At 40.1% G+C, this 23,015-nt stretch overlaps 1 protein-coding gene and 1 long non-coding RNA gene across 3 annotated transcripts in view; one reads left to right on the top strand and one right to left on the bottom strand.

Annotated features, from left to right (window-relative positions):
• The first annotated feature begins 889 nt into the window (after positions 1-889).
• phyhip (phytanoyl-CoA 2-hydroxylase interacting protein) overlaps positions 890-23,015 on the top strand; it is a 277,032-nt gene continuing 254,906 nt past the window's right edge. The window contains exon 1 of the mRNA XM_077223714.1: positions 890-994. Coding sequence (XP_077079829.1) covers positions 980-994 — 15 coding nt within the window. The 5' untranslated portion in view covers positions 890-979. The remainder of the gene's footprint in view (positions 995-23,015) is intronic.
• On the bottom strand, positions 7,601-21,929 carry LOC143732199 (uncharacterized). 2 transcript variants are annotated; one of them, XR_013201071.1, is made up of 5 exons: positions 21,726-21,929; positions 17,123-17,181; positions 16,811-16,866; positions 10,530-10,713; positions 7,601-8,382 (listed from the first exon to the last, which is right to left on the bottom strand). It is a non-coding gene; the product is annotated as an uncharacterized LOC143732199 (long non-coding RNA). The 2 variants fall into 2 exon arrangements; XR_013201070.1 differs by lacking the exon at positions 21,726-21,929 and having other exon boundaries at positions 17,123-17,721.

The raw sequence follows: 23,015 nt of genomic DNA, 5'->3' as shown, positions 1-23,015 counted from the left end.
TTGTTGGGGAGTGCATATCTGTCATCTCAACCAGAGGTCCCTGGCTAAAATTTTAGATTTAGATTTTAATTTATTTGTTTTTATTCTGGTTAAAAAAATGCATAAATTAAAAAAGCCAAAATATTAAATCTCATGGAGGTATATTTACTGTGTAATCCACTATTTAGTAGAGGGGGCTGAAAATAAACATTTCACCTTAGATGAAATTACCACAAGAAAAATTTGTTGAGAACCTAAAATGATATTTACCTTTAAGTTTGCTTTCTTCAGAAAAAAAGAAATCAACAAAATCACAAATTTGAGCCAGGGAAGTTTCTGAAATTATTTTCAGTTTGACACTGATTAACTCATTTGCATAATCCTTTTTTTAAGAAATTCATATCTCTCTGTGTTTTTGAGGTTTAACTTTTATTATTATTATTCTGTATTTTTAAATTGGATCCAATAGGAGATTGCTGTCATTTGGTGAGGATGCATCCTCTATTGAGGGTCATGTGAATGTCCTGCATATCCAGTACAGCAAGATGCGACCAGACACCTTGGTGGTCAAAGACTGAATGCTGGAAGGAGATAAGAGATGGGATGACTGTGGAGGATATACTTAAGAAATACCCTTTCTTAAAAACACCCTCAGTGGTCAGTGATATAACCGATTTCACATCAGTTCTCAGCTTAAAATAATTGATGTAAGCTAAAAGTATCCTAAAATTATAATTTACAGTTGCAACTCTTTTGTATAACATTGCAATTTTCTAAACCGTCAAGTGAACAAATACATGTGCATTCAAGCTTAGAAATATTTGTACTATGAGTAACACCAGGTAACTTTTGCTCTCGGGGTCCCCCTACAGTTGGGAAACAGTATTGTCCTCTACTACTGTCGTAAACTCTGTCATCGTGCATTTGTTGACAACCATGATAGCCCTGAACACTGTAGGAGGAGGTCACATGCAGGTGTTCTGCTTGCGTCGCGTGTGAAATGTCTTCATCCCAGGTACAGTGGCATATATTTCAGCATGTCATATGAATATAATTTCATGGGTTTTATTTTTTTCTAACGACAAATGATCGCGATGATCACGTTTACAAGCCAGTGTCATTATAATAGCCTAGTCTATTTGTTACCGTTTTACTGAATCTATATGATACTTCAATGCAATGTTTGAGTGGTAGATAATAACCATATATCGTCAATATTATAATATCAAGCTACCATAAATAAATCTGCAAATTTTACAAATCGATTTGCATTATAGCTTGAGGCAAGACAAATAATCATTACCTGATTCATGAAGATAAACGGAGGATAAGATAGCTTCCGTAACATAGTCAGGCAGACAAAATACACCCCAGATTACGGGGTGTCATTGGTTGTTGCGTTAAATGTTACCCAGATACAATAGTGCTATTTTCTGATTGGCTAACAACACCAGACGAACAACACCAGAGGAGACGCGTTTGAATTCATGCCTGTTCCACAGTGAGAGCGGCGCGGCCAGAGTTTTGGGCGCTGCGGCATATTAAATATATTACTAATAGTTTTACAGCGTGAGAATTACAATGTGTGGCGGGAGAGCGTGACAAAAGACCGAAATGAGTGACTGTCACGCTCAATGCGTGACACTTGACAGCCCTGCGATTTTAAGGAAGTGGGGGTGGTGGTGGAAGTGACGTATATGCCGTAAAGCAGTCGAGTTTTGTAGTTCTCTTTTTTCACAGGTTACTACCCGAAACCCAAAGTTTAAAAGTACGATTAAAAACGCTACAGACCCCGTCAGGCTATGGCAGATGTGTCATTCAACCTATTGTAAGTCGATGTACCATCACAAGAGACTTGGAAATATATTATGAAGGTTGAAAAGTTACCTGGTGTTACTTTAAAGGCACACTATGTAACAATTGCACCTTAATATAACAGCTTCAAAGTAATTTCGGTGGTAAATAAACTCATAGTAGGACGAATCATCCTGGTAGTAAAGCTTGGGGGGGTCGTCGCTGGAAAAACCGGCTATGTAAGTTGAGAGGAGAGGAGCGCCCACGACAAATCTCGCGAGAATCACGACTTGCTTTACGGCAACTACGTCACACACAACAACAACATATGAAGCACGCAGACACTTGCGCGCATTTCAGACGATGGAACGAGAAAAGAAAAAGCGGTCGAAACAAAGTTTGAAAAGAAAAAGAGAATCTGACCATGTGAGTCCCACTCGGTCGGGCATTTACTCGTTGGCGCGAGCTAAAAAGCAGCACTGGATGCAACAGCAATGCTGACCTGGCGATCTTGTTGATGGACTAGTAAGTAAATATCTTATTTGTAAACTTGTTTGCGTTCTATATTGTATGTTGTTGCGCTTGCTTGTAGTATGTCATTTTTTACGATGCTGTTCATTCATCCATTGTTGATAAGTCTAAGTCTAGGGCTAAGATAAGATAAGACCAGTCTAGGGCTGCAACTAACGATTATTTTAATAATCGATTAATCTGTCGATTATTTTTTCGATTAACAGGATAAAAAAACAGAAGGAAAAAAACATTAATTTCCAACCCTTTATTCAAAAACAGAACTGACAGTGCAAATTCACAGTGCAAAAGATCTTCAGAAAGTGCACAAACAGGTCACTCCTTGAACATCCCTGAGCTGTTAAAGTAATAATAATAATACAAAAAATGGACTAACACAAAAAACATACACATGTATGCTTTACATCTGTCAAATATATAGGCTTTTTTAAAATAGTGAACAAAAAGATGTATATTTTTGTTGAAAGGGACCTGAGCTGTTAGAACAATAAATAATTTGATTTTAAAATTTGTTTGAATGTCAGAACTTGTTCTCTACACTACACTCACAGACGCACACACTCACAAAGTCTCACACTCACAAACTCTCACACTCATAGACGCACACATTCACACACTCACACTCACAGATGCACAGACACACACACACTCACAAACTCACACTCACAGACGCACACACTCACAAACTCACACTCACAGACGCACACACTCACACTCACAGACGCACACACTCAAACTCTCACACTCACAGACGCACACACTCAAACTCTCACACTCACAGACGCACACACTCAAACTCTCACACTCACAGACGCACACACTCACAAACTCACACTCACAGACAGGCACACTCAAACTCTCACACTCACAGACGCACACACTCACAAACTCACACTCACAGACGCACACACTCAAACTCTCACACTCACAGACGCACACACGCACACACTCACAGACTCTCACACTCACAGACACACACACTCACAAACTCTCACACTCATAGACGCACACACTCACAAACTCACACTCACAGACGCACACACTCACAAACTCTCACACTCACAGACGCACACACTCACAGACGCACACACTCAAACTCTCACACTCACAGACGCACACACTCACAGACTCTCACACTCACAGATGCACACACTCACAAACTCTCACACTCACAGACACACACACTCACAAACTCTCACACTCACACACTCACAAACGCACACACTCACAAACCCTCACACTCACAGACGCACACACTCACAAACTCTCACACTCACAGACGCACACACTCACAAACTTGTGTGTTGTTTTGTTTTTTGTGAAATATGTTGTAATCTTTAACAAAATGTTTGACATTATTTGACAAGCACATGCACACAAAAGACAAGTCTCGTGCAGTCGGATAATAGGCAGGCCTGATAGCGCTCCGGCGCCACGCCGGATTTCCGGCGTACAGACGTGTCTGCAAAATAAAAGCAAAAGCGGAGTTCGACCAATCATAGCGCTGGGTTCATTCCCCAAATAGCAAGCGGGTATGATTGACAGATGCGTAAGGCCTATCATTAAAAAGAGACTGAAAATCGACAGCAATAAAGAATCCCGCTCGATCCCGCTTCCACTCCCGCGGCCGCCTCTGACTGAGTTCATGAGCGAGGACAGTAGGCTACAGTAGTCACGGTACTTCTGACTCCTGAAGGTAAACGGGCTGGGGTGGATGTGGAAAGTTGAAGTATTGTATTGAGTTACCTTAATCTGGATTCTATTATCACACGGAGTGATCGCAATCGCATGGGTTATCTTAAAATACTCCGTCATTCATATCACTCAGATAAGATGAAGACATCATACAGCCATGCCAATTATAAAAAGCTTAAGTATTGATGAACAATAAATCTAAATAAAATTAAAATCACTATTGCTTACTGATTATGAAAGTGCTGTGATTTGTTGATTAATTTACTGACAAGCGTGAGTCTGCAAACAGGCGTTTATTTATTCATTCTCAGTGTTGAGAAACGTAGCCTGCATGTGTTACGTTATTGTGTTATAATAACTAAAGTACCTAATTATGTTACATAATAATTTTGTATGAAAACTAGCACGTTACTTGTGGATAAGAAACCGTTGTATCAGTGCTGCGCGAGCTCTCTCTCACACAAACACAGACCGCGCGCACAGAGAGAGATGATAATTGTAAAATGAAAATTGACGAACTGTTTTGTTTTTGGTTGTTTTTTTTTCCTGTCAAAATGCCAGAAAGCATTTTTTATCACACTCGGTATCTCTAGCGCGCAGACACACTCGGTATCTTTCCCACTGTCGCTCGCGCGCTGACACACCCGGTCTCTCTCGCGCGCAGCGTCCAGTCCGGCGCCTCATAGCTCTGCTCCGCGCTGAACACATTTTTTTTATACTCAAACATCTCCGCTACTTATTGATAGTCGCGTGACACAACGAATCGATAATGTAATTCGTTGCCAACTATTTTAATAATCGATTTAATCGATTCGTTGTTGCAGCCCTAGCCCAGTCCAATAATTTATCATGAGATTATCATGAGAACAGTTGTCAATATCTCACAAAGTTATCAGGACACAAATAAAGTTAAGTGTGAACGAGCACAATTTGCAAACTATTATGATAAATTGCAATAATCATGTCTAATGACATCACAACGGCGAATGTTATGAAATAATGCGACGTACATTTAACTTTATTGATGTCATCTGGCATTTTGTAATGTTTACATTACAATCAAAAAACAAATGAAATTATACAGTAGTCCTAGACTATAGGCTATTTACTTGTGATTTAGCAGCAATCATGTAAAAACGTTATAAGCCAGCAAACGCGGTAGGCTACTTTATTATTATAAAGTAGTCTAACACTTGACATATAGTTATTATTATCCTTTTACCATCATCAGTAGTTCAGTAGACTATGCAGTAGCCTAATATTTGTATGAAATCGTGAAACATTACCTGGTCAATATCTTCCGAGTCTATCTGTGCCTGTTACATGCCCGACGCTTCTATTTCCTACCAAACAGGTACCAGTGTGGGGTGGGGTGGGGTGGGGGGCATTTACGACAGTGCAAGTATTCGACAGTGTTTGACAAAAACAGGATTCCTGCATAGTGTGCCTTTAAGCGAAATGGCAATGAAAGAGGCAACATAGAATATTAAAATGTCTGAATTTTTTTTTTTTTAGTATTTTTAGTTCATGTGAATGATTAACTTACTCTTTCTGTCTATTTTCAGTTGTGTGATGAAGTTGACCAAATGCATTCAGCAACTGTCAGCTTAAGCCAGCGCTTTAAAAACGGCTTTACCAGTATTGTGCCAAAGGTGCTTGAGCTTGTTCAAAGAAATGCTCCATTAGCCAAAATCTACAAAGAAGCAGGAGAAGAGATGCTTGCAGAAGATCAACCAGGTATTGACATAAAACATAGCTGTTTTGTGATAATCTATTTCCAAACTTTAAGGACTGATAGTTTTGTTAATTAAAAGTATAGATGCTCAACAAATATATTTGTTGAAAACGTGTGCTTAGTTACAGTATATCCTTGAGAAACTGTGATCTAGCACTGGGCGATATGACAAAATTTTCATATCACGATAGATATGAGTAATTTTATTTCACGATAATGATACATAGTATTATTATTATTATATTGGTTTATTTTAGAGGGGACAGTGCAATTTCATAAAACACATGAACAAACATGGTTAAAAAAGCCAGAATTAGCCAAAAGGCTATTTTTCATCTGTAGTCCCCTGGCCAAGATGTAAAAGAAGCATTAAAATACAAACATGAAAATACATTTACAAGTCTATGACAAATCAATAACTACAATATAAATGACACTATAAATAACTCACGACACACAATACCTATTACAATATTTAAACACACACGGTATCCAATTATACAATATATCACAATATAGTTATTTTTGTAGGAAATAAATTTGAGTAATAAGTTTGAGAATGTTTTACTCTACATTACACTAGTATTTTGTATAAACTAGTTTATTTTTTTTAAAGTAAACGGTAATCAAATAAGAACAAAGAATGTAATAAGCTATAGGAAAAAACATTACAACAGGAAAAAGGATAAATTTAAAAAAAAATTCAGGTGTGATTGGTGTGGATTATTAGGCTGCTGTCACTTTAAAGGCTTAGTTCACAAAAAATGTCATCAATTACTCGCGTTATTCCTAACCGTAAGACTATTGTTCATGTTCGAAAACACGACTGAAGATATTTTAAATTCAATTTGAAATCTGAGAGGTTTCTGTCCCTCCATTGACAATACCAGTGTTAATTTTGACAGAAAATTTTGATTTAGTTTTAGTCTTTTGACTAAATGCCATTTAATTGTAGTCATCTGAATTGTTTTAGTTTTAGTCGACTAAACTAAAACCGAAACTACACAGAAACCGTACCGAATAGAGCTCTTTTTTGCGTTGTCACTCTTATTCAGATCTATATGTCTGCTCTACTCATTCTCCCAGATGTTTACATTTTTTAACGTTTTATGAGACATGCAACGCATGCCAACTCGTGTCCCGCTGGGTAGATCAGCATGTTACAGTAAATCCCAAATCATCACTATCTAACATTTTCATTAGATAGTGATTAGTTTTTATTCTTTGACGAAAATGTCAATAGATTTTCGTCATAGTTTTTATTATTCAAAACTACTTTTTATTTAGTTATCGTCTCGTTTTCGTCGGTGAAAAAATATTGACGACAAATTATTCGTCAACGAAATTAACACTGGACAATATGCTCAACTACAACTTTGTTGCTTCAAAAAGTTTGTAAAGAGTTCATAAACTAATCAATATGAAGCGGTTCAGTCCAAATTTTCTAAAGTGGATCGATTTTTTTACATATATATATGGCTGTTGTGCACATTTGTCCGAATCACCAGAAAACAGTTAGTCAATTATATCTTAATTTTCTGTTTGGGTTTGCAATTCATCAGAAATTGTATCATTGGTAAAACATGCATTCACTTGAAACCAGCCTGTAAACAATTTCATGCATTTTATGAAACATTTGTTAATATATCCAGTTACTTTGTTTTTAGCTAATTGCAGAAATATTACTAACAATGAATAAAGGAAACCACTTACGGAGCATATAAATTAATATGAAAACAGGCAATTTGTAATATTAAATTATTGAAGAGTCATTTATTTATTTATTACAATAGATTCTGACTATCGTGCAGCACTGATTCTGCTGCCCCACATCTTTAAAGAGAAAGAGGGCTTCATCACATTTGTTAAACTGTCATTTTGTAATACTCTGATATAGGTCCGATTATTCAATAAAGGTCAGGTTAAGGTCCGGTTATTAACACCTTCTCAAACAGTGCCTTGGCCTGCTCCCCTTCCTTCTTATCCAAGACCCCTGTCTCTGAACGGTACTTGATGCCCTGCTCGATCCGGGACTTGGTTCTCCTCAGCATCGGGACGCTTGCTTCCACATCCTGGTCACTCACGCTGGAGGCGTCCTTATCCATGGAGCAGTTCATCTTCCCAGCCAGCTTTGGTCACTCTCCTTCACCACCATCTCAGACAGCGCGAATGTCGACCATGGCGAGTCGAAGCATTTCAACAGAATGGACACGAAAAGCTTCAGCTTCGAACTGGTCCGTGGAAACTTAAACCAGAAGTTACCACATGCTAGAAAAATCAGGATGTGCAGCAGCACCAGATACGGGAAGTACTTTGCGAACCAATGTAGCTCGTTCTCGTAACATACAGCAACCACATAGTTGTACTGGTGCCTGTTCGAGGTCATACTGGATGCCCTTCGGTTCCGGGTTGAGCGGCACGCTAACGTTGAGCTGTTCGCAGGCCCTGTTAGTGACCCATTTGCATGGCAGGCAAATCAACTTGTCCTGTGTGACCTGCAGCGTGCCACCAAACACTGCGATCATCAGCATGATGATGGAGATGTGGTGCGGGAACACGACACGTCCCACAATGGTTTCAGGATTCGATAAGTGGGTTGTGTGTCAGCAAAGTACCGCAGCTAAGTGATGGGAATCTTCACAGTTTACCTGAGAAACAGAAAGAACCAGAGTGAAAATGACAAACCGGTAATGGTAGGCAAATAATAATAATCAAATCAAATGCCCACGTCATTTTTACCTAAAAGAAAAAAAATATAGTGTATATATTTTGAATAAGGTCATATCATTCTCATATCGGGTCACATCATTGTAGAAGGTAATTTCTACAATAAAAAAAAACATTTTGTAAAAGCAGGGTTCCCACACCTTGGTTAACTTCAAATTCAAGGACCTTCCAGGTCCAATACCTTCAAATTAGAGGACTTAATGTTTGGACACATTTAGAGAGAGCAAGGTTACGTTGTTTAACCTTGTAAGATACATTGTTACAGTATTCATGTGTCAAACACAACTATGCAAAAAAGCAATTTTTTGTGTGCATTTTTTTGCATTTTTTTTTTGGCCATATGAGATCTGATATTCTATTTGTCATATTTCTGTTTTGCATAAATCCGAATAATATTTGGTACTTACTATACTGTATTGTAAAATGATCTGATATTAACTTTTCCATGTATTTTATCGAAAGTGGCTTTAGGCTCATGCAACCAGAAGTTTAAAGGTGCAGTGGGTGATTTTTAGCGGCATCTAGTGGTGAGGTTGCGAAATGCACCCTACAGAAGTTATGGTGGCCGACCGGAAGTGATGTCGTCGTCTGAGACAGTAGAGCGAAGGGCTGTGCGATATATATCGGATGGACGATATAAAAAGCCTATCGTTTCATATTATTCTCTATTGTTTATATATCGTGGTGTCGCAAAAAACATTGTTTACGGCAAAACTTTTTCATCATTTGAATGACTGCAATCTTTCACGCCACCATGAGGATGCAGGCAAAAACGTGAATAACAGCATGAGAGAAGGGTGACAGAACCGGGTGTTTCCAACCAGCCCGGACAAACCGAGGAGTAGTTCCTAAATGAGGAGCCATCTCTGTAGCATGGGCATGGTTTGGTTAAATTTATATATATATGTTTGGTTGACTATTTTATTTGGATAATGAACATGCTGCAATGTCAACTTAACAATGCTAGAACCTGTGTGCGTGAGGCGCGATCACGGAAACATTTGTTCTTCTGAGGGACATGTTACTCCGTAATTTATGGTCATACGAATAGAAGCAAGACATGATGCAAAACTGTAAAGCTTACATAAATACAGACAAGCACGTTGCCGTTTTCTGCTGGCTCAGTTTCCTTTCCGTGAAATTTGGACCCTGTCGCATAGGGCTGGGCAATAAATCATTTTTATCGATTAACTCGAATGTGTAGTTTACGTTGATTTGTTTGAATGAAAATCGGTTATCTCTTTAACATCCGCCGACTCTCCCCTCTGGGCTCCTGTACTTCCGTACGGGCTCAGCTTTTGTAACTGTAATGTTAACTACCCGTAAATTAAAATCTGCAAACTTTAGCCCAGTGCATATCAACAACCGTTGATTGCTAAACAGAAATGGAAAATGGAATTACAGGTCAGGTCTCAATTTGTTTTTTTAAAACCTTGTCTATATCAAGAATGTGTCCCAAAACCAAGGCCTGTAAAATATTACTGTTCAAATCCTGTCTACATATCTTCAACCCTTGAAATTTCTTCAGTTTTACAGCCTGACATTCATCTTATCTGGGAAGCAATATTTGGACATTAATATAATGAAAAGTATTATTCATTGGCATTATCTAATTAGACGGTGATACATTTTGAAAAATAAAACTTATTTGCTTAAATATCTGATCGTTCTGCTATTACGAAACACAATTTTTCTGTTCATAGCATTATCTCTTTTAATGTGATAAAAACAATAAATAATAGTTTTGACTATGTATTTGGTATGTAATTTATGGTGGTGTAAGGTGCTGGAAAAGGCTTTAAAATGGACCTTGAAAGTGCTTGAAAAGTGCTTGAATTTGACCTTGGAAAAGGTGTACGAACCCTGTGCAAGCCAGAAAGATGAGCGTATGCAGCAGCACCAAATATGGGAAATACTTGGCAAACCAGTGAATATTGTTTTCATAGCACATAGCATTGACATAATTGTACTGGTGTCGATCAAGGTCGTACTGGATTCCTTGGGGTTCAAGGGTCAAGGGCACAGAAAATGTTGCATTAAAATGCGTTCTACATGTCTTGTTAACTACCCATTTGCAGGGCAGGCAGATCATCTTCTCCTGTGTGAGCTGAAGCGTGCCCCCAAATACTGCAATCATCAGCATTACAAACGATAAATAGTCTGTGAACACGTCCCACCATGGCTTTAGGATGCGATACATAGGTTGCGTGTCCACAAAGTAGTGCAGCTCCGCTATGGGGATCATGATTTACCTGAAATGAAAATATGGGCGTTGTCATAGAAAAAGCAACTATACTTACAAATGATGCCTTGATTGCCAATGCAATGCACAAGCAGATATTAAAACTGTCCAACTATTACAAACTAACTCTATCATCTTCCAACATAAACATCTGAAACATATTTTACCGAAGTCGAGGACGGCTGTCTTCTCTGGCTGTTACACAAGAAGACTTCGCCAAAAGAATGCTCTGGCTTTCTTGTCATCTATTACATAGATATCCTGTCGTGATTGTGAGACTGGAAAACGAATTGAGGAACCACCACTCCTTGAGTGGAGAAATTAACATATTGAACTCCCCCTCGTGCACTATCAAGATGAAGGTCTCACCTCCCTCATCCTAATCTACATTTCTCCCCCTCATTCTTCACTCTTGCAGAGATTACCCAAACTCACACAAGAATCTAAATGGTATATAATGTGAATGATTATCATCGAGTTTTATACATGTTTGGTATTATTTGAAATGTCTCAGTGCGACTGGTACATATGTCTCATTCCCAAATAAGTAAAACAAAAGGTAATAAGGTTTTTAAGAGTTTAGGGATAAAAGACACACAAAGGAATGTGGTCTCTAGACAAATGGTCTCGTACCACCAAAAGGTGTGACCTCCGAATGCAAATATCCATTGTTTAGCACATGTTACCATGTGAAAGAGGTTCTGGCTATATAATGGAAAGCAGCAAAAGAATCAGGGCCTTTTCTGTACCTCAGATCAGCCCGTGAGGCAACTCTCAGCTTCATGTATTTCCTAATGTCGGGTTTACATCTTTTCTCTTTATTCCAGAGAATTTGATGTTATTGTATTGATTATATTTTAACTGATTATGAAATTGCCATGATACATTTACCTAACACAATAAATTATTACATTTGATTATTCTAATTGACTGACATTATTTTCATTCAAGAGTTTAAAAAGAATAGTAAAACATTCGCTCACACTTAATGATGCATAGATATCATTAAAACCTTTTCATTTATGGAGTCAGATGAAATAACTGAAAAAAAGAGAGAAAATATATATATATATATTACACACATATTTTAAACTGTTGTGACCTGTGAATCTACAGTTTAAAATATTTGCAGAACTTAAAAAAATCTACTACAATTTATTGTAATATGAAATATTGTTACTGAAAGTTTTATGTAGCATAATTAAAATAATTAATTTACTTTTTCAACAAATGTTACAAGTCCAAAAAAGTCCATACTGTCATGGTGCTCTTCGGTCACTTTTGACCAAACAATGTTCTGTTTTGAATTTTAAAATTCACAATAATACACAAATGAACTGGTAGGGCTATTATCATACAGCATAATTGAGTCAGGAGACTGAAATGAGATCAGATCCAGATGGATTAAGCTGTGATAAAAGATTTGCTGTTTATTTTTGTAAATGTTTTATTGAATTTTAATGTTAAGTGTAACAAAATGCTTTCTCTGTATTCAGGGTTTGACTGTAGTAATAATAATGCAAAAACGTGTACACTTCAAATCAAAATGTATTATTATTATTTTTTTATTGACTCTTGTGTGTATTATCTGAAAGCATTATTTGATTTTGAGTACAGCAATTGTTTGACTTTTTGAGAAGAGTCAATGATTCTGTGAGTTTAGTTTGAAAATTTGGATTTGTGTTTAATGTTGTGAGAAAATGGGTGAAGGTTTTAAGAAATGTGTTTTAGCAATTGTGAAAAACTGTAAAGAAAGGTCAATGCCTGTGATGTAGACAAAGTCATCAGGCCGGACCCAACATGATCGATGCTTTGATTTTGATTCTGAGTGTAACATGCTTTTCAAGTAGAGTTTTTTACTGTAACTTTTTTGGCTTTTGGAGTTGGACGACAGTATTTTTACACTATGCAAGTGCTGAATATACAGACATTTATTACGTACTATACAATATTCAATACAATACTATGCTTGCAGTGCATACAGTGTACAATTTATTCACCTTACTACTGTTTTTTACATTAAACTGCAAAATCTATTTACTTTGTTACAATACTTTTTTTCTGTAACTGCATACTTTGGATTCTGTGTTCTCCATTTGTTGATGTAGTGTCTAATGAATGATCTGTAGTGTTTATAATATTGAGCTGTGTGTGTGTATGATCTGAAAGCATTGTTTGATTTTGAGCAGAGATAAAATAGTTTTGAGTAATTTTTTTGATTTTGACTGAAGAGTCAGATGTTCTCTGAAAGTAGTTTGAAGATGTGGTTTTGTGTTTAAGGTTCCGAGAAAGTTGGTGATGGTTCCAAGAAATGTGTTTTAGCAATTCAGGAAAACTGTAATATAGATTAAAAACATGCATAAAACAATTATACATAATATCAAACAAATAATAAACTAATAAAAAGTGAATCTAATCAAGCATGATCTTTTATTTCAAGAACTTAGAGATCTCAACACTGACTCAATCTTAATAAAAATTACTAAATTATCATAATCTTTCACAAATAAACATCATAAATGTTAAAGTGGGAATGTTTATTAAAAACATGTATAAGAGTTCTAATATTACATTGTCATAACCCGGCTCAAAGGCCATGACAAATTCAAAGAGGACGCGAAAGATTGCCAAAAGTAAACATTTATTGTAATAACTTAAACAATAAAACTAATAAGTAACAACAAGTAGCTCGTGTTGGTCAGTGACTTCAGTGATGCAAATGTGGATGAGTGACTGTTGCAAAGTTGAGTGTTGAAAAATAAAGGTAACAGAACATAATATAATCAACAACAAAACAAAGATGTGCTGCTGGCAGGAGTGAGACCAGGTCAGAGAGAGCGAGAGATTCAAAAGGCCGGAGTATTTATCTTCCCACAGCATCTAGCGCAGGTGCTCCCAATCTGGCGCTGATACCTTCAAAGACAAAAGGGAAACAGTGAACTGCCCAAAACCACACAGCAACACCCAACTATGCATGGCCGTCACAACATTTAGACATAATCAGCTGAATATACTTTACTTTGTAATTAAGGTTCGTTGATTATCATGTCTGCCACATATAAACAATGAGCCAAAACGAAATTATTGATCATTTTCATAAAATCATATGTAAAGGCTGATTTATACTTCTGCGTCGGACCTACGCCGGAGCCTATACGCTACGCATTGGTTTTCATTTATACTTCTGCGTCATTGTCCGCTTTGACGCGCAATTACACATGCAGAGGGAGAATGTGAAACCCGAGGGAGGAGTCCTAGCAGACCAATCACAGCGTTTGCGTCCATGTATAATTGACACGTTTTTTACATTTTTGGAGAGGTGCACGTCAAGGTACGCTGAAGGGGCCGCGCTACACACCGCCTACGGCGTGAGTTTGATGTAGAAGTCTAAATTGGGCTTAAAGGGATACTCCACCGTGTTTTCATATTAAACTATGTTATTCCCTTAACTAAGACAAGTTGATACATACCTCTCGTCTCAGTGCGTGCACTAAATCGCTCTTTCTTGCGGCGAAACTTTGTTAGCACTTAGCTTAGCCCAGTTCCTTCAATAGGGGCCAAGCAGAGAAGCGACCAAACACCTCCACGTTTTCCCATATTTAAATACAGTTACTCGAGTAGTGTAACTCGACCTAGGACTGTGACACAAAATAAAACGTTGTGCTTTTCTAAGCGTGTAAAATGGATAACTATATTGTATGGCGGAATACCATAGCAAGTGCTTGGGAGCACTTCGACTTGACGCAGTAATATCATCACTCGTGAAAAATCCTCTCACCGGCCCCCGAGTGATGATATTACTGCGTCAAGTCGAAGTGCTCCCAAGCACTTGCTATGGTATTCCGCCATACAATATAGTTATCCATTTTACACGCTTAGAAAAGCGCAACGTTTTATTTTGTGACGAGAGAGGTATGTATCAACTTGAAAACACGGTGGAGTATCCCTTTAAGGGTTGACATTAGAGATGCGCGGATGGGCTATTATTTCATCCGCAACCGCATCACAAAACTCATCATCCGTCCGCCATCGATCCGCACCAACGTTTTTGACCAATTTTCCCACCTGCCATCCGCTGATACAAGGCGCTGCTGATGACAGCCGCGAGACTACAAACCGCCCGCTACCCGCCCGAATTTAATTAAAAAAAATTAATCACGGCTATAACCGCCAACTCGCATCTCTAGTTGACATAGCCTAACGCAAGGCTATCACTGACATTACCACGCAGCACATTTAAAAAAAATGTGCTTGCATCGATATTGATATTGACAGCGTGCTAACCTCGAAAATCCAGCTGTATTCTAACAATAACTTAGCTCTCCTTATTAGCTAGGCATAGCCTATTTTGTGAATTGTTCATTCCCCATTGGCACACATTTTGCCGCCCTTACAAAAGTGCCGCTCAAGTAATTGCCTGGTTCGCCTATATAGACGCGCCGGCCTTGCGCATAAATAAAACGGTCCACAGGCTGACAACGCACAGCGTCTACACTAGCTAAGCTGCAGTAGGCTACGTGACCTCATTTGACAATGATGCTTTGCGTTATTTTAATAATTATTTAGTTTTGCTCAAAACTTCCTCATGCATAAACTTCTTATGGTAATAACAACCAGGAGCATTTAAAAAATGTTTTAATACGTTTATAGGGCTGCAGCTATCGATTCTTTTTGTAATCGATTAATCTAGCACTTAATCGATCGATTAATCGAGTAATCGGATATTTTTGTGTGTGTGTGTTTTATTAACAGAATAGTTATATTAATCTTGTGTCTATTTCAGTTAAAGCTGTTATAAGTTATATACTATAAGTTATATAGTATGCAAGTTATAAAGCTATCTCATATGTGAATTTTCCTTTAAGATATTATAATATAACCACTCTAAGCATCTAAGCATATTTGTGTATTCTGGTAGTTTAACGCTGAAGAAGAGCTGTTATGTGACTTGTTGTTGAACACGCAGTAAAAGCTGACGCACTTTTTTTCCCGTGCGTTTTAACTGAAAAATGAATAACGTTACTCCGAATCTTTATTAAAAACCAACAGGCAGGACTTTATTTTTTTGTTGTTGTCTGTAACTATTTGGCAGACGTGAAATACAAACAAGGTCTCGCAAAGACTGCAATACAATATTTGTTCCTCCATCACGTCCCGGTGTGTACAGTGAATGCATGCTGAAATTATTGTTGCGTGGCTACATAAAAGTTTAAGCATATGTGATGCATTGATGCAATTGGTTTGACTGGCGTGTGTGTGTGTGTGTGTGTGTGTGTGTGTGTGTGTGTGTGTGTGTGTGTGTGTGTGTGTGTGTGCGTGTGCGTGTGCGTGTGTGTGTGTGTGTGTGTGTGTGTGTGAAGGGGTTCTTTTTTTAGGCTATACTCTCTTGCAATTGAACGTGATAGTTACGTTTACTAATTAAAAATGTCATCAAAGCTAAAAATCATATCTAGTCAAACCGCATCACAACATCGCTACAAATACAGTATGGGATTAAAATCAACGAACATCAATAGGCTTAGACTACGTTACCTTGTTTCAGCGAGTTAAGTGTATTAAGTGAATTAAGTGTGTAATGATCCCACACTTTAGACAATTTCTGCTGTTTATTTACATATTTATTCTCCGCCATCGCGCCAACTAAATTCAAAATATATGCTTCCTGAACAGGTCCGTGTGAAACAATCTAATCCCTTCGCCGTGCGTATAGTGCGCGTCACAGGAATTTAACGAGGCTTCGAGGCAGAGTTTTTGCCTCGAGGAATTTTTGTAATCGAGTAACTCGAGGAAAATTGATCCAGATCATCTTCAGACCATGCTGACAAATAGTTATGGAATTCATGTCGATTCGTCAAACCGTTTTCGAATACCGCGCAAACTAATTTTCCTTAATTTTCAGGGTTTCCTTAATTTTCAGGGCCTTAATTTTCCCTAATTTTCAGGGTCATCATACCCTGAATGAGCCTGAGAACTTTTGAACCAGCGCCACCTAGTGGTAAAGTTACATATTCAAGTGCTTATAACTCTTGGTGTGGTTGACTGATTTTCCCCCGAACCACATTCAGCATTTATAAGTAAAACATAAATACATCCAAATAAATAAATACCTTTAAGTGGAACAGTATGGTGTCTGTCTCATTGACCAACATAACTCAAAACAGACCTAGAGAAATAAAATAAAATATATCAACGACCATGATATCCTGTTATCATAATAGTTAAATTAATTATTATAACTCCGACCATTATAACATTATATTTGTCGCCTATTATTTAGCTGCTTATTTCCCCTACAGGCTTTTCGAGGACAATTACACTTAAACAACCTGGGGTTAATGACGAGACTTCTTTCAAAAACAAATGTTACAGACCCCAAACTTTTGAACAGTAGTGCACTGTATGTTTGAGGTTTTGCTTACGGATAGTCTTGGAGATTTTCTGGGACAGCAGGTGCAGCCGGCCATCCGCATGAAATGATCTACAAAGATAACATGCAATTTGTCACAGAGCCAACAATATTACATAGGATTTACAATAGAACAGAGTTTATTACAAGTTACCAACCTAGAGCAGAGGTGAAATGCAGAAAATAGAAATAATAATATACAGAATATAGACCATTGTCACGGACACACAATCATCAGCACCAGACCTCCACACTCCGCCCACTCGTTCCACATTCCTGAATACTAATCATCTGCACTTGACTTCATCACCGGCCGGCAATCTGCACTCATTCACCCACACCTTAAATACACCACCAGTTCCCTCAGTTCACTGTCTGGTTTTGTCGATACGCCATCGACTTCCTGACCATCAACATTAAAGACGATCTCCAAGTCTACAATCAACCTTACCTGCTTCGTGTACATACCTGCTCTCCCATTCAAGCGGTCTCTGGTCCATCTGTCTGTAAACCTGTCTGCCATCATCTGCTCAGTTCACCGCCACTTAATCCTGTGACAGATAAGAGACCCGGTTATACTCATTCATCCTGTTCCACTTCCATTTATATCTTCATCACAACTTACTTGCCGTGACTGTTCCTGAGTGCAAATTAAGTGAAAGTGAAAAGTGAAAGTGACACATGATGGCCAAGTATGGTAACCAATACTTGGAATTTGACCTCTGCATTTAACCCATCCAAGTAAGTGCACATACATTAGGAGCAGAGTAGTGAGTAGTGAACACACAAACACTGCAAAAGTGGATACACACACCCGGAGCAGCGGGCAGCCTTGAGTGGCGCCCGGGGAGCGATTGGGGGTTAGGTGCCTTGCTCAAGGACACCTCAGTCATATTCCTGCTGGTACTGGAATCGAACCAGCAACCTTTTGGTCACCAGTCCAACTCTGTCACCATTAGGCCATGAGTGCCCCCAAATTAATAAAATCCTGTTCAACTTTACCTGTTTGTCCTTCTGATCTGTGACAGAAGACCAGACCAACATGCACGAACCCACAGATCACGGCGAAGAGGAAGCTTCACCCCCGGTCACCGTCGCTGATGTCTTGCACGCTATTCCAACACCCGCCATCAGTCCTTCTACATCTGCCTCTGTCAGTCCTATGGCCCGACCAGCACCCTACTCAAGCGAGGAGGGGGAGTGCAGCATTTTCTCTTGCAGTACGAGCTGTATATGGAGATGCACGCTTCACAGTTCCCTTCAGAAAGAGCTACGGTTGCCTTTATCATTTCTCTACTCACTGGACGAGCCCTTTTATGGGCTCAGGCTTTATGGGATGTGAATGGTACTGTCACTCAATCCCTCGTTAACTTCATAGGCCATTTCCGTGAAGTGTTTTCAAAAGCCTCCAACTCACTGTCTATTCATGACCAATTATTACGTTTACGTCAAGGGCAATCTTCTGTATCTACATATGCATTGCAGTTCCGCACTCTGGCAGCTTCCAGCGGATGGAATGAATTGGCGCTCATCACTGCCTTTCGTCAAGGTTTGAACCATGAGATCCGCTTACAGCTCGCCATTTACGATGACGTCATTGGCCTAGAAAGTTTAATCCAATGTTTCATTCGAGTAGACCAACGTCGCACCGCTTGCCAGCTCGATAGCCCTGCACTGCCTCCTCCTCGTCCTTCACTCTCTGCCTGCCCTTCAGCACCAGAACCAATGGATTTGAGTACTACCCACCTATCAGCAATCGAACGACAACGCCGTATTAACAATCTCTGTCTATACTGTGGTACAACTGGTCATCTTCTCATCACCTGTCCAGTCCATCCCCCACGACCGCCGGTGAGTACAGTACAACTTCCGTCTCCCATTTCCCATATGAAATACACTCCAGTTCAGATATCTTACTATCAACAATCTCTTTCAGCGAAAGCGCTCCGGTTCCGGTGGCAATTTCATCTCACTTGCCACTCTACAGAAACTCCAAGCCCGTAAAAGAACCACTCCTCAAAAATTAATATAAATTCATATTCATATAAATTCATATAATTCATACATATACACTCCACCCTGGGAAAACCGCTCGGTCGTGGGCAAATCCGGCACAGCAGTCCCATCATCACACTGAAAATCGTCTGTCTTCACAAAGAGGAACCGTCTTTTCTGGTGCTGGAGGGCTCTACAACGGATATCATCCTGGGACGCCCGTGGCTGGAACTCCACTCGTCTCACATCTGCTGGTCATCGGGTGAGATATGTCAATGGGGAACGTCTCCGCGATCATCAACTTTCCCTAAAATTGGAAAAATGTGAGTTTCATCAAAAGTCTATCCAGTTCCTGGGTTATGTGATCACTCCTCATGGAATTACCATGGACCAGAGGAAGATGAAAGCAGTTTCCAACTGGCAATTACCCACCAACGACAAGGAACTTCAACGATTCCTGTGCTTCGCAAACTTCTACCGAAGGTTCATCAAAGGATTCAGCCAAATCAGTGCACCCATCACCTCACTGTTGGGTAAAGGGGCCGAGTCTCTGTCCTGGACCACCGAAGCCATCAATGCCTTTGAGAAGCTTGAAGCATGCTTCAGCTCCGCTCCTACTCTCGTCCATCCAAACCCAGATCTTCCTTTTCTTGTCGAGGTTGACACTTCAACCACCGGAGTAGGAGCGGTTCTTTTGCAGCGGCAGAGGAAGCCTACCAGACTCCATCCATGTCCCTTCTTCTCCAAGAAACTGTCCCCGGCAGAGCAGAATTGTGACATCGGTAACCGGGAACTGCTGGCAATTAAACTTGCTCTTGAAGAGTGGAGACACTGGCTGGAGGGAGCTAAACACCGCTTTGATGTCATCACGGATCACCGTAACCAGGAATACCTTCGAGATGCCAAAAGACTCAACACCCGACAAGCCCGCTAGTCGCTCTTTTTCCACATGATTCAATTTCAGAGTAACGTATCGTCCCAAAGACAAAAATGTCAAAGCCGTTTCCCTTTCACGTCTGTATCAACCTTACACCATCACCACCAACCCGGAATCCATCCTCCCTCCAGCCTTGATTGTCAGCCCGATCCAGTGGAGTCTAGATGATCATATTGCCGATGCTACTTGATCTGAACCTGCTCCGCCGGGAGGTCCTGAGGTACGGACCTATGTTCCATCACGTCTACGTCTGTCCCTCATGGACTCAGTACACACATCTCTGCGCTCTGGACACCGAGGCAGCCAACAAACCCTCTCGCTCATTCAACAACGCTACTGGTGGCCCAATATGACTCAGGATGTCTCCCGATATGTGAAAAGCTGCTCAGTCTGTGCCATGGCCAAAGTTCCCCGACGCCTTCCGGAAGGTAAACTGGTACCTCTTCCAGTACCCACAAGACCTTGGTCCCACCTTGGGGTGGATTTCATCACCGATCTCCCTTCCTCTGTCTCACACACCTGTGTTCTGGTTGTCCTCGACCGTTTTTCAAAAGCATGCAAACGGATCCCTCTGCCTGGTTTACCCACAGCCTTCGAGACTGCTGAAACACTATTCACCCGAATATTCAGACATTTCGGCATACCTGAGGACATATTATCAGATCGTGGTCCACAATTCATCTCCAGGGTATGGAAAACATTCTTCAATCAGGACTGCTGGAGCCGCTACCTACCCTGGGCCGAGTATGCCCAGAACTCTCTTCAGCAATCCACAACGGGCCTCACACCCTTCCAGTGTATACTCGGCTTCCAGCCGCCCCTGTTTCCCTGGTCAGGAGAGCCGTCCGAAGTTCCAGCAGTCCATCATTGGTTCCAGGAGAGCGAGAGGGTCTGGGACTCAGCACACATTCATCTGCAGCGAGCTGTTCGGAGACACAAGAGCCAGGCCAACGCAAGAAGATCAACAACCCCTTTATACCAACCCGGGCAAATGGTCTGGCTCTCTACCAGGGGCATCTGTCTCCGACAGCCCTGCCGCAAGCTGAGTCCCAGGTACATCAGTCCATTCGCCATACAGAGGCAAATCAACCAAGTCACCTACCGGCTGTCACTACCCTCACACTATCGCATCTCACCTTCATTCCACTTATCCCTGCTTAAACCCTACACTAATCCTCTGACTCCTTCCTCCACAGGGTCTGGTGCTGATGACGTACCTCCTCCTCCTGTAGCTGGGCGGCCAACTGGAGTACCTCGTAGACTGGGAAGGTTTTGGTCCTGAGGAAAGATGTTGGGTCCACCGTGATGCCATTCTGGATCCCACACTCCTTCAAAACTTTCACACTGCTCATCCCAGTCGTCCAGCACCAAGAGGTCGAGGTCGCCCCCGTCGTCTGTCTTTTCCGCCCTCAGGAGCTGGCCGTGGAGGGGGGGTACTGTCACGCATACACAATCGTCAGCACCAGACCACCACTCCGCCCACTCGTTCCGCATCCCGTGAATACTAATCATCTGCACTTGACTTCATCACCTGCTGGCAATCTGTACTCACTCACCCACACCTTAAATACCAGTTCCCTCAGTTCACTGTCTGGTCTCGTCGATACGCCATCGACTTCCTGACTATCAACATTAAAGACAATCTCCAAGTCTACAATCAATCTTACCTGCTTCGTGTACATACCTGCTCTCCCATTCAAGCGGTCTCCGGTCCATCTGTCTGTAAACCTGTCTGCCATCATCTGCTCAGTTCACCGCCACTTCATCCTGTGACAGATAAGAGACCCGGTTATACTCATTCATCCTGTTCCACTTCATCACTTTAACTTACCTGCCGTGACTGTTCCTGAGTGCAAATTAATAAAATCTTGTTCAACTTTACCTTGTTGTGTCCTTCTGATCTGTGACAACTATATAAAAAAGATAATTTATTAATATATTGTGAAATAAAAGCATATGAAATTGTCATTATTTAATGAGAATTCACCTTTTGATGTAGAGGTTTTTTTCTGTCGCTCTGAAAATCACTCAAGTGACGTCACCCATTCTTTTAGGTGAAATAAATTGGCTTACTTCCAATTAGCCATTGACAAATTAACAGCAAAAAATTAACTATCAAAAACTGTTATCTAGTTAAAACCCCAGACTTTAATAAACAAGAGCTATAGTTACCCTGACGTTAACGTAGACTAATCCTGTTCCATAAATTTTTTGCCCTTCACCGTACGCCAGCAACCACTCCTCCGCTGCTGAGAGTCAGACAAGCATGTTTGCGTGATCATTCCCTACGGGGATACCCATTGTACGATCCACATTCTGATGTCTTTTGGACCAATAGTATTTGAGAAAAGTGGGGAAAACTTCTGCCTGTGTACGGAAGATGATAAGGGTTAACGGTGTTCCGTACAGTGCGCAGGCGAAAATGGAAATTTACCTGATGAATTATAACCAAAGAAAACATAATTTAAATGAATAAGAAGTACCTTTTTATTTGGTTAAAATGTAAGTTAATTGCTGCTTTAATAAGCTAGAGGACCATGCGATGTGTCATGTATGTGTCGGCATGATTGTGTCGTGATATTAATTATGGCATTTGTGTTAAGCATGAACCATTATGATTATACAATGTAAAAACTTAAAAACATAAATGATCAGGATGTGTGTGTGCCTTTAAGCTATTTAAATTTAACATTAAACGGAATAAAAAAATACCAGAACTAAACATTAACCTGTTAACATTTTCTGTTTGCACTATTTACATTGTGTGTGTGTGTAACGTGTGTTATGTGGACAGACAACATTTATGGCAAAGCCAGTCAGTGTCTGGCACTTCCTCGATCCCTGCGCAGTCCAAGTGGAACCACAAATGGCACAGATCACATTGGACCCATTCGTCAATGGCCTCATCTCCTGAGCTGGGTGGGATCGCTCTTCTGCAGGGAGCGCAGTGTTCTCCATCCTCTTCATTCGGAGG

This window comes from Siphateles boraxobius, unplaced genomic scaffold (genome assembly GCF_051911475.1).
Source record: "Siphateles boraxobius isolate OS27281-9 unplaced genomic scaffold, OSU_SipBor_1 9, whole genome shotgun sequence".
In the NCBI taxonomy this organism is placed as follows: domain Eukaryota; kingdom Metazoa; phylum Chordata; class Actinopteri; order Cypriniformes; family Leuciscidae; genus Siphateles; species Siphateles boraxobius.
Note: the sequence above shows the minus strand (reverse complement) of the source record. Positions and strands in the feature narration are given on the sequence as shown.